Source organism: Phaseolus vulgaris, chromosome 5, assembly GCF_051622355.1.
Source record: "Phaseolus vulgaris cultivar YP4 chromosome 5, ASM5162235v1, whole genome shotgun sequence".
Taxonomy (NCBI): Eukaryota; Viridiplantae; Streptophyta; class Magnoliopsida; order Fabales; family Fabaceae; genus Phaseolus; species Phaseolus vulgaris.
Genome location: NC_143502.1, coordinates 27,426,817 through 27,439,815, shown reverse-complemented (window position 1 = coordinate 27,439,815; position 12,999 = coordinate 27,426,817). Strand labels below are relative to the sequence as shown.

Sequence of the window (12,999 nt, the reverse complement as noted above, 5' to 3'; positions counted from 1 at the left end):
TTTTGAAGGCAAAACGGTCACTATCTGGCTCTGACTCTCAAAGGGAAAGAAAGGTGTGGGCAGCCTTGAAGTGGGACCCAAATGTCCTCGCACGCCTGCACGCCGCGTGGGGCCTACTCGCTCACACTTGTTTCCAATTTCTCATAATTTTATTTTACACTTCAAATTTCAAAAAGTTTCTTCACATAACACTTCTCTTTGGAAAGCATTTCTTTTCCATCAAAAGATAAAAAAAAATACATTTCTTTTAAAAAAAAATACATTTCTTTTTCTATGTTTCATCAATTGAATGTGTTGTAAGATTTCAAAAGAGACAATTTGACAGTCAAATATTTCAATTGTTGACAAATTTGCTTTAGAAGATAAAGTGAACAATTCCAATTGTTGTAAAAAAAATTAATAGTTAATAAGTAATGAATATATTTAAATATATAATTATTTGTAGGATAAATAATCGGTTTAGTATAATAAATATTAATATAATTTTTTAATATAATAAAAAAATCAGTTTTAATAATATTATTATTAATTTTCCTTTTAATAAACATATGTAATAAATATGTGTTCAATTATCTTAAATAGAATAAGTTATTATACTAAATTATCTTAAATAGAATAAGTTATACTAAGACGGTAGTATTAGTATTAGAAATAAAATATATCAATATTTATGAAACTAAACCAATTATTTATTTTTATTTTACTATTAATTTAAATTAATTAATTTTTATTCATTTCATAGGATCAAGTTTTGATCGTAAAAATAAAATATAACAAATTATATGTGAAAAATACAATCAACTAAATCAAATTTTTATCTTAACAAACTATTGGTGTAAACTTTTAAAATGATCAATTAATTAAGAATATATTATACGTAATTTAAAAAAATTATTATAAAAATAAATGATCTTACCGTAAAGGAAAATTTATAATTTATATGAAAATATAGTAAGTACATTTTAATTAAGTTTACGAATTGGGCTGTAATTTGTAATGGTACCTTTTTCATCACAATATGAAATGATATATAGTGTTTTAACAATTTTTGTATACTTTAATTATAAATATTATTTTAATAAACTATCTCTTTTGAAAACAATTTACGATTACCATTTTTAAGTGATTGTTACCATATGTTCTTTACAACTCATGTATAGTAAATTGCTAATATTTTATGCATACAACAAATGCAATGCGTTGACTTTATACATAATTAGTTCAAATCAAATATGAAACTTAGACCAAGAGATTCATCTTTCTACATCACATTAAACATTTGACAACAAACTCTATCCATACAAACAAAGAAGAAAAGAGGACTCGATATATCAGAAAAAAGACAAAAAAAAAATCCAAATAAAAACTAGATCATGTAAGGCCTTAAAGGCAAAAGAAAGAATGACTATCTGATAAACTTATAAAAAAATTAGAAGTTTATTATTACAGAGAGAGAAAAAAATCACAAACAAAAGATAAATTTGATTTATATTATATATATAATAGTTAAAATATTCATTTTCTTATTTATTTATATATATATATATATATATATATATATATATAAACTAGCAAAGTATACACATTTTTTATTTGTAAAACAAAATTAAGAAATAGAAATAACATTCTAATTTAATTCAAGAGACATTATTTCATGACTCAACAAACACCCACAAATTTCATCTTAAAGATATGTCTCAGATCTTAAAGATATGTCTCAGGATCAAGATTTATTTTTTACAAATAATTAATAATGTTTACAAGATCAAAAACATCTTGTAAAACCACGTTACCTTTCTTTGGTTATCTGGATGTTTAGGAGTCTTCCGTCTTTATATCAATTCTTGGTCTCGTTTGATTCAAGATAAGTAATGTGTTTGGAAATACACTCAACACTCAAGTAAGTATTGAAGAGTTATAATCAATGCAATAATATTAGCAGCATTTAGTAAATATATTAAGCTAATTGTCTATTTATACTATTTTTAATAGGTCTTTACATATGCTTTTGAAGATGTACTTATGTCATTCTTAATCTTAATTGTTGTATAAAATAATGATTTGTTAGATGTTTTTAATCATTTAATTGATTTATAGTGTCCATTATTGAGTCGAGACATTCTCAACCTTGCCTAGTACCTCTTGGCAAAATGAACCATTCTTGATTACATGAGTTTTGTACCGACCAGGTCGTCAGGTGTGATGACGTGTCTTGCACGTGACTATGTGGGGCGTGTTCAGCGGAGCACGTGAGCAAAGGAAAGATGGGCGGTTCAGGGGTGAGTGTAGTCGCCGGTCATGGAGCTGGCGTTCTGCAATGAGCATGGCCGGTTGTCGCCAGGTTTGCCTGTCATCGACGTGTTTGGCGATTGGCGATCAGGTAACTTGATATCGCCGCAGGAAGCGCGTCGCCAGATTTCCCGACAAGCTCATATTGAAGCTGATGAAGGCCCAGAAGTGTAAGTTTAAGTGTACAACTCCAGTGAGGCAATTGTTGCGCCAGCATAGGGCGTGAAGGGTGTTTGGGTTGAGGGGACAGCTTGCCTATCAGCGACAGGATTCCCAGAGTGGACATTCGTTGAAGGCAAGGTTTCCTCAGCCAGAACATGCATGGCGCTGCGATAAGGAGGGATCATCAAGCGACAAGCGATATCACAGAGATGGTGCACTTTGCTGCACCCGATACTCGCCTTGTCAGGTGGTGTTCTAGAGCATGCCGCGTGCTAGTTTACTCCTTGAGTAGAGAACTTAGCCGCATGACTAGTTACTACACAGAAATGACGTTCAGGTTGCCCCAACCCAGATGACGACACGTGTAGGGTTGGATGCTATCAGTTACTCCAACCCAGGTGATGACACGTGTAGGGCTGGGTACAACCTGCGACCCCAGCCCAGATGGTGACATGTGCAGGGTTGGATGCGAGCCACGCGTCCAAAAGCATAACGGCCTGGAGAGAGAAGAAACCTAGCTATAAAGGTAAACTTAACAGAATTTGCAGAGGTATGTTTTTCATTACGGCTCATTCTGCTAGGGTTGTGTGCTTTTAGTACGGTCCTACAGAGCATATTTTCTCTCAGTTTCTTGGGTGTTCTTGTCACTGACTTGAGCGTCGGAGCGCCACCGGCCGCAGAGGCGCCACCTTGTGTTTTTCAGGTTCTCAGAGAGGCTATCTGTGGTGTGGACTTGAAGGGCACATGATGTCAAGCTGGTGAGGAAGATCGTGACGAGGCAACGCTCTTGCGCTAGGTCAACCGGCAGGATCAAGTTTGTATAACATATCGACTTAGACCTTGTATAATAAATAATATGTCCAACAATTATTTTTTAACTATCAACCATTTATTAGTAAGGTTAAGGTTGTAGTTCCAAGTGTAAATTTTTTACATGAAAGAAAAAAGTTTTTTGCATATATATATATATATATATATATATATATATATATAATTATAATTATAATTATGTAAGTAAGATATCACTAGTATAAATTCTTTCAAGCATATATTCAATATGCTAATTGTTCTTACAACAAGGACCAAGAACACTTGAAACGGGTTAATCAAGACTAATCCTTCAATCTTGGGTTGAATACTGTCTTGGGCCGGGTACTTCTCTTCTTGATGGTGCTTCTCGGCTTCTCCTTTCGGCTGTTGCTATCGGCTGGAACTCTCGACTGGTTCTTTCGGCTGGTGCTCTCGGCTGGTCCTCTCGGCTGGTGCTCTCGGCTGGTCCTCTCGGCTGGTGCTCTCGGCTGGTCCTCACAACAGGTGGGGGTTACCTGCAAGTCGCTCCGATGCCAAAGTCAGAAAAGGTTTAACATTCATCAGATAAAATCACTCTTACCTCTTTCTATCTCTGAACTCCTATTTATAGAGTTTCTTTAATGGGCTTTCCCTTTACTCTTGGGCTTTCTTTCTGCACCTTTCTTATTATTTGTGCACCCCTCTTGTAAGTTTTTATCTAATTGGGCTTTTGCAACTTTTATATTTGTTTTATTCTTGTCTTTATTACTTTCGGTCAAAACCTCTAGGTTTTAACTTAATCATCTTAATTGTTATGCTATGTAGTTCTCGGCATGAACCTCTCGGTTTTAACCCTATCAGTACACTAGCCCCCCAAGACAGGAATATTTTAAGGTTTTGTAAAATATTCATGTCTTAATAAATTATAGTATATTTGACATTTGATTTGATTTGATATTGAATGCCTCGGTTTTTGGGCCTTGCTGAGTTAAGTTGATTTGACGCGAACTTATTGCAACCGTTAGATTATACCTTTTTGAACGGTTTCAGATTGCTAGCAACGTTTCAAATTCTAGGGTGTAACTGTGGGTTATAAATAGGGTTTTCTTCCAAATTTTTACGAATGTGTTTCGTTGTGTATTTGAGAAAAGCAGCTTTCTTTCAATCTGTAACCAGTTCAAAAAGGTAATGTCTCTTTCAAGTTTTTCTGCTTCTGATGATTTTTCAAGCGCGGGTGGTGAATCAACTGGGCGAGTGGTGCGAGAAGAGGATCGCCAAGACTCGAAGTCTTCATCTGCTACTCCTTCTTGTATGAATGATTCAAATGGAGCACCGACTGTTGATGCTCCTCAAGAATTCGGCATTGTATTGCCTCATAGAAGTCTTCGTCCAGGTTACCAATGGGTTAATCCTAAAGTCCGAGAGTATTTGTCCAAATATCATTTTGCTATCGAACTTCGTAGTTTCCTTTCCCATTCCCAGATTTATTATTCTGACATTGAAAATGATATTATTTCTTTTCGGCGTGTTGGAGATGCCGACAATGTTTGTCATGGTCGAGAGGGTGACAGTCATGAGTTTTTTTATTTTTATGCTTGCTTTTTTAGAGATCTTCATATTCGGTTGCCTTTGAACAATTTTCAAATAGGTGTCCTTAAGTTCCTTAATGTCGCACCTACTCAGCTCCATCCGAATGGTTGGGCTGCGATGCAAGCATTTAGTATTTTGTGTAAATTATTATCGCTTTCTCCTAGTCCTGCTTCCTTCTTGTATTATTATAGCTCTCGGCCTGGGAAGCGGCCAGGGTGGTTATCCCTTATTAGTAAATCCAATGTTTGTTTTCTTAAACCTTTTACATCATCATATAAAGATTTTAAGGGCAGTTTTTTTAAGATTCTAATAGAGCCTGTAGGAAGAGAGTATTTTTTTGATGGAGATTCTCCAAGGTTCCCCCTGTATTGGACGAAAGATCCTGTTAAGTTTAATTCTATTTCGTTTCATTCAATGGGTGTTGCCGATCGTCATGTTATCGAGGTTTTTAGTCGGCTCTCGTACCAGGTTCCCACTCGCGCCCTGCTACAACTGTATACTTCATCAAATCCTCGAGAAGATCTGATTGGTACGTGGTTGTTCCACATTTTTGCTCTTTTTAGGATAAAACTTTTAACTTAGCTAAATGTTTTATTGATTTTCAGCTTTAATGGCGAGCACTAATCCGAAAGCTCGCTCGTATTTTTCGAAATTGCTGAATAAGGTGGGTGATGTAACTCTTCGTCGTGAAAATGTGGTGAACCCTGTGGTGGAAGAAGTCGCGGAACCTATTGTGAATGTGGAAGCGATTGATCCGGTAAGTCATGTTGAGGCTGTTGGTCCTTCAAAGAAATCAAAAAAGCGTGATAGGAATAGCAAGAGGTCACATTCGTCTTCTCGGCGCCATCGTCGGAGTGAACATGTGTCTTCCGAACCTCTTTCGGAAATGATATTTAGTGCTACAACGAAGTATGCAAAGTTTGTTCAGACATCGTTCGGTGAATCGTCTTATAACATGCTGAAGACTATGGATGCTGCTGCTTTGGCAGATTCTGTTATTGAATTGTCAAGCAGAAATCTTTTGATTGGAAAGATGTTGAAGGAGAAGAATGGGAACTGTGTGGCGTTATCTGAGTTTGACAAATTGAAGAATGATTTTGCTGAGTATAAAGAAAAAACGAGCTCTTTATCGGTGCAGTTAGAAGAGATTAAAAAGCAGAAAATGGAACGAGAAGTTGAAATAGAAGGTCTTGGGAAGAAAATTTCTGATTTAGAAAACGAGAACTTTAAATCTGTTGAAGAAAATGTTCGACTATGTAAAGAAAATCAAGGTTTGAATGATAAGGTATCGGCGTTATCTTCTGCAAATGATTCCGATAAAAACACCATCAAAGCTATGGACAAGGAGATACATCAGCTGAGAACCAATGTTTTTGAAGCCGAAAGCTTTATCTTTGAACAACATAAGCTGGGCTTCGAAAAGGCTCTTCAACAAGCAAAATATTTCTATAAGATTCCTATTGATGACGGGAATTTTGATGTTAAAAAGGATTTTTATAATGGTGAACTAATTCCTGTAAATGAAATTCCGGATAATGATGCCGAAGATATCAATATTGAAAACTAGGCAGATGTAGATGTTAATATTTTGTTTATAGTGCCTTAGTTTATATGAGGAGGCTGTTTTGATGTTGAAATGTCGAACGTATATGTGGAAGTTTTGAATCTTTTTTGTAATGTCTCCATGGAATATTATCAAGAACTAACGAATACTATTCCTTAAAGTTGTGTTATTTACTTAGTATTATTTGTTAATTCCTACGTTCGGCTTTGTGCTAAATGTTTAGAACTTACTGGTTTGGTCTTCTCGGTTGTATGATAAATCTTTTGGTCGAACGATGTGAGGACTACTTTGATTTATTTTAATTAAACGCTGTTTAGTTAACTTGGAAACGTGACGAGTATTATTTGGTTTTTATTAACCATTGTTTACCTTTCGGTTTTGTATTGCCTTAGTATTGTTGTTAGTTTTCGGTTTGTATTACTTTTAAAGTAACCAAAAACGTAGACGTGAGTGAATAAATGTAACTTGTCTTTAGTTGCTGACATTTGAGTGAAAACGCCATGAACCTCTCGGTTTTATATCTATTGCTTGGAGATGTTTTGTGAACCAATGGAAGAAAGAATCGAAGACCACCTTTTTCGGGAGGGATTTCACCTGGAGTGAAAGCATCCAAGACCGAAAAGAATTATGTCTGATTTTGTCGGGAGGGATTTCACCTGTAGTGAAATCATCCAAGCCCAAAATGAATGGTGTAAAATTTTTTCGGGAGGGATTTCACCTGAAGTGAAAAGCGTCCAAGACCGAAAAGAAAAGCATGACTCTAATAAGATGATGTTACTGGATAATTCTTCTTGATTAGATAATTGATATGTATACAAGTTTCTGGCTTACATCTGTTTCAACTGAAATAGAACTTTAAATGACTCGCATTCCATGTATTCGGTATCACTTTTTCGTCTAGAGTTTCTAATCTATAAGCTCCATTATGTAAGTTTTCCATTATCCTGAATGGTCCTTCCCAGTTGGCTGCCAACTTTCCATGTCGTGGATCTTTTCGAGCGTCAGTACGCATTCTCCAGACCAAATCTCCTTCCTTAAAATCCCTGAACTTTACTTTCGCATTAAACCTTTTCATTGCTCTTCTTTTTACTGCTGCTTCCTTTATTTTTGCTCGTTCTCTGAGTTCTTCAATAAGATCAAGATCAATTCTTAAGCATTCATTATTGATATTCCAATCTTCCATTTGCCTTCGTAATGTTGGTTCGGTAACTTCTACTGGTAACATTGCATCTGTTCCATATGTAAGGTTGAATGGTGTTTCTCCTGTTGACGTTTGTGGTGTGCATCTGTATGCCCATAATATTTCTGGCAACTTCTCAGCCCATAGTCCTTTAGCACTTCCTAACCTCTTCTTTAACTGTCCGAGAATAACTTTGTTCGCGGCTTCAGCTTGTCCATTTGTTTGTGGGTGCTCAACTGATGTGCTCGTTGCTTTGATCCCCAAATCTGATACTGTCCCTGCACCTGTCCCACCGAAAGTTGAGAGTCACTTTTGCAAATGACGTTTTCAACTCCCATGTCTCTGGCTAATAGTAACCCTGCAACAAGAGCTTCATATTCGGCTTGGTTGTTGGATGTTCTGAACTCAAATCTTAGCGCCATCTCCACCTGGAAGTTATCTGGTCCTTCAAGCACTATTCCTGCTCCGCTGCCTCTTTTGCTTGATGCTCCATCTACATACAATGTCCAGTGCTCCTGCTGTGTTGCTGTCGGCATTTGAATAATAAAATCTGCAAGGGATTGTGCTTTGATAGGTCCTCTTGGCTCGTACCTGATTCCATATTCTGATAGCTCCATCGTCCACGTTACCATCCTACCTGCAAGTTCGGGTTTTCTCAAAATTTTGGATATTGGGTAATCTGTTCTCACAATTATCTGATGATTCTGAAAATATGGCCGAAGACGTCTCGCAGCATACACCAGGGTTAAGGCTACTTTTTCAATTTTGGGATATCTGGTTTCGGCACTCTGTAGGGATCTACTCACAAAATATATTGGTTTTTGCTCTGGGGTTTCTTGAATCAAGGCTGCTCCTATGGCTTCAGCCGAGGTGGCTAGGTAGACTATGATAGGTTGGGTTGACACTGGTTTAACCAAGATTGGTGGTTCGGCCACTATAGTTTTGATTTGAGAAAAGGCTTGCTCACACCGCTCATCCCACTCGAAGGTTTCGGATTTTTTTAACAAGTTTACTATTGGTTTGGTTTTTTCGGCAAGGATTGGTAGAAATCTTGATAATGAGTTGAGTTTTCCCACTAGTCTTTGTACCTCCTTCAAATTCTTTGGGCTTCCCATCTTCATTATTGCTTCGCACTTGTCGGGGTTTGCTTCAATGCCTCTGTTTGTCAACATAAAACCTAAAAATTTTCCACCTCTTACCCCAAAAACGCATTTTTCTGGATTAAGCCGAATTTTGTATTTTCTTATCTGTGCAAACACCTCCTCAAGGTCTTCCAAGTGTTTCTCTATCTCTCCTGATTTCACAACCATATCATCAACATACACCTCCATATTTTTTCCAATCTGATCCTTAAACACCTTGTCCATCAACCTTTGATATGTTGCTCCAGCATTCTTCAAACCGAAAGGCATGACTTTGTAACAATAATTCGCTGTGTCTGTGGTGAAAGCCGTTTTTGGAACATCTGGCTCATACATTTGTATTTGATTATACCCCGAATAGGCATCAAGAAAGCTCATCATCTCTTGTCCAGACGCCCCATCCACTAGTCGGTCTATGTTGGGTAGTGGGTATGTATCTTTCGGGCAAGCTTTGTTTAAGTCTGTATAGTCTGTGCACATTCTCCACTTTCCATTTGGTTTTTTGACAAGCACTACATTGGATAACCAGGTTGTGTATTGAGCCTCTTTTATGAAACCAGCTTGTATTAACTTCTCGGTTTCTTCTATTGCCGCTTTTCGTCTTTCTTCTCCTAACTTTCTTCTTTTTTGAGAGACCGGTCTTGCTTCTTGACATACAGACAATTTATGACAAACCACTTTTGGATCAATCCCAGGTATATCAGATGGTTTCCAAGCAAACAAATCCTTGTTGTTACGTAACACTGCGATGAATTTACTTAACAACTCTTTTGGCAAACTACCACTTACATAAGTGCATTGCTTCTCGTCCTGACCCAATACCACAGTTGTGGTTTCTTCTTTTGGCTCTATTCTTTCGTCATTTATTCTTGGGTCCAAGTCGGCCATTGCCACCATTCTGTCAGTATCATGGTTTGCTCTTAAATTCATCTTTAAGCCTGCTGCATAACATTCCCGAGCATCCTTTTGATTGACATAAACCGTTGCTATCTCACCTTTTTCTGTTGGGAACTTCATAGCCAAATGTGGTGTTGAGACTATTGCTCCCAGTTTATTCAAAGAGGATCGTCCTAATAACACATTATATGATGTAGTAGCATCCACCACCAAATATCTGATTTTGATTTTTTTAATTTTATTGCCTCTGCCAAACGTGGTCATCAAATCAATGTACCCCTTAGTGTTAACTCTTTCTCCCGAAAAACCAATGATCTGCTCTCGGAAAGGTACTATATCTTCTTCTCTTAAGTGTAATCTTTTGAAAGTATCCCAAAACAAGATATCAACTGAACTCCCCTGATCAACTAAGGTTTTCATGACAGCATATTCAGCTATTTCTACTGTTATCACCATAGGGTCATCGTGATCGGGATCAATCTCTTGAAAATCTTCATCTGTAAAAAGCATTGGTGGCAGGGTTCTTTTTTTGAAAATATGATTAATTGTTCTGATGCTTCTCCAATGTTGTTTTCTTGCTGATGAGGATTCCTTTCCTGAAAAACCTCCTGAAATCGTGTTTATAAATCCTCTGACCGGCCTACCCAGACTTCGTTCCCTACTCCGCCTTACTGACTGAGTGTTTTGATGATCCCTATCACCTCTTCTTTCTAGCCTTCCATCTCTTCTATCACTTCTTTTTTCAACTCTTTTTTCATCTCTTCTTTCAAATCTTTCAACTCTTCTCTGGCCCATTTCTCCCCCTCTCGATCCTCTCTCAGGACTTAACCTTATTCTCACATTTCCTCCTTGGACGAAGCGTCTCAACTGTCCAGCTTGAATTAATTCTTCTATTCTATCCTTTAACCCGATGCATTCTTCTGTATGATGGCCATGATTTTTATGATACTCGCAATGCTTGGTATGATCTGCTCTTTCTGGTGTTCGTGCTTTTCGCAGTGGTGGTATTATTTCTGTTGCCATAGCTTCTTGTAAAACTCTAGCTCTGTTTGCATTCAAAGGTGTGTATTGTTGGAATTTTCGGCTTCTGAATTCTTCTCGGGCTCTTCTTGCAACAGGCGGGTGTTCTTTTTCTATCACCCTCTTCTCGCCTCCATCAAACCTTACCTGATTTCGAAACTCCCTTAATTCCTCCATTTGCATAAACTTTGATGCCCGTTGCCTTAGTTCATCCAGATTGATCGCAGGTTTCTTGCACAGACTATCGACAAATGGTCCCGGTTTTAATGCCGTTATCATATGATGCATGGTAACCTCTGGACTAAGATTTCGGATTCCCAAAGCAACCTTCCCAAAACGTTCCATGAACATTCTTAAAGACTCTCCTTTCTCTTGTCTTATGTTCACTAAGGCGATCGACGTTAAATGATGGGGACGACTAGTTGCAAATTGGGCACCGAACTTTTCTATCAACGTATCAAAACAATCTATACTCAACGGTGGGAGGCGTGTGAACCAGCTCAATGCTGCCCCTTTCAGAGTTGTAGGAAATACTCTGCACATAACAGCATCATTCCATGTATACAAGCTGATTTGAGTAGTATATATTGCAATATGCTCATCAGGATCCGTACTTCCATCATATTTGTCAATGGTTAAGTTCTTCCAGTTGTCAGGCAACGGAGTATCAACTATAACATCATAAAACGGATGTTTTCTGGAAGATGTTCCTGCACAAACCCCAGAATTTTCAAGCCATCTTCTTCTGGTTTGAGAATTTTCATTATATATCCTCTCGTTCACTTGTACACCCGGTTGGACAGTTTCGAAAGATGAATTCAAAACCGTTTCCTCTTGTAACTTTCTCCTCATGTGTGCATTTTCGGCCCTTAGCATACTTAATTCTTCTTCATTATTCTTTTTTAACATCTCGAATTCTTTTTGTAATTGGACCAACATTGCCATTGGCATATTAACATTGTCTTCCCGATCTCCACCTTGTTCTCCTCCTTGACTCATCTTGTCTTTAACCCTTCTCAATTGACCCTCGGCCCCACGGTGGGCGCCAAAATGTTCTTACAACAAGGACCAAGAACACTTGAAACGGGTTAATCAAGACTAATCCTTCAATCTTGGGCTGAATACTGTCTTGGGCCGGGTACTTCTCTTCTTGATGGTGCTTCTCGGCTTCTCCTTTCGGCTGTTGCTATCGGCTGGAACTCTCGACTGGTTCTTTCGGCTGGTGCTCTCGGCTGGTCCTCTCGGCTGGTGCTCTCGGCTGGTCCTCTCGGCTGGTGCTCTCGGCTGGTCCTCACAACAGGTGGGGGTTACCTGCAAGTCGCTCCGATGCCAAAGTCAGAAAAGGTTTAACATTCATCAGATAAAATCACTCTTACCTCTTTCTATCTCTGAACTCCTATTTATAGAGTTTCTTTAATGGGCTTTTCCTTTACTCTTGGGCTTTCTTTCTGCACCTTTCTTATTATTTGTGCACCCCTCTTGTAAGTTTTTATCTAATTGGGCTTTTGCAACTTTTATATTTGTTTTATTCTTGTCTTTATTACTTTCGGTCAAAACCTCTCGGTTTTAACTTAATCATCTTAATTGTTATGCTATGTAGTTCTCGGCATGAACCTCTCGGTTTTAACCCTATCAGTACACTAATAGTATATACATCATTTATGATGAAAACATTATAAAATATTAATGATCATAGTAATAAATATATGTTAATTTAATATCGTAATTAACTACTCAAAACGTTAGATAATGTTTTAGATGATTGTGTGCTTTCTAACACACTAGATGAAGTTTATCGGTGCTTTCTCTTATGCATGTTGAAGTTATTTTTTCAAAGTTTCTCCACCCAAAAAGCCTATATGTACACCTATACGTATGATTTGATTATGTGTTTTAATATAAGTGTAAGATAATTAAAAGGTGATAATTAAATTTAATATTTCTAAATTCTAATTTATTGAACCATAGATTTAAGGTATATATGTGATGTATTTGAGTTAGTTTTAAATTTGGATGAAGTATGATAGTTATGTTTGTAGTTGAGAGGTGAAAATAGAAATTCATAGTAGTTATATAGTAAAAAATGGGCTTTTGTTTGTTGGGTTGTAACAAAAAGTAAACTCTAAAAGAATGAGTGAGCTTAGAAATTTTATTTAGTGCAATCAGTAATTATAATTTCCCTTTCAAATCCAAAATTAAACACTTCCTCTAGGAAAGAGTTTGGTGAGGTAAGCTTATTTGTTGAATGCTTTTTATATGGCTAGGATTTAATATTTGAGGTCATCAATGAGTTCTTTTCGTGTTTTGATTGTCTTTTTCAATTTTTTGTCTTTCTTAAGGTATAAGGAAGGTGGAAATTTCAAGAC

General features: G+C 37.0%; 1 protein-coding gene across 1 annotated transcript; it reads right to left on the bottom strand.

Annotated features, from left to right (window-relative positions):
- Positions 1 to 7,232: 7,232 nt before the first annotated feature.
- LOC137834190 (uncharacterized) lies at positions 7,233 to 11,632 on the bottom strand. Its single transcript, XM_090302911.1, has 3 exons — positions 10,315 to 11,632; positions 7,767 to 10,242; positions 7,233 to 7,680 (listed from the first exon to the last, which is right to left on the bottom strand). Exons 1-3 carry the CDS (start codon positions 11,630 to 11,632, stop codon positions 7,233 to 7,235), a joined length of 4,242 nt encoding a protein of 1,413 aa, XP_090159037.1.
- Positions 11,633 to 12,999: the final 1,367 nt, after the last annotated feature.

Coding starts and splice junctions, on each gene's coding strand:
- LOC137834190 (XM_090302911.1), bottom strand. CDS start 11,632: ATGAGTCAAGGAGGAGAACAAGGTGGAGATCGGGAAGACAATGTTAAT. Junction 10,243..10,314: donor TGGAAGGCTAGAAAGAAGAG/GTGATAGGGATC, acceptor GGCCGGTCAGAG/GATTTATAAACACGATTTCA. Junction 7,681..7,766: donor AAGCTGAAGCCGCGAACAAA/GTTATTCTCGGA, acceptor ATGGGCATACAG/ATGCACACCACAAACGTCAA.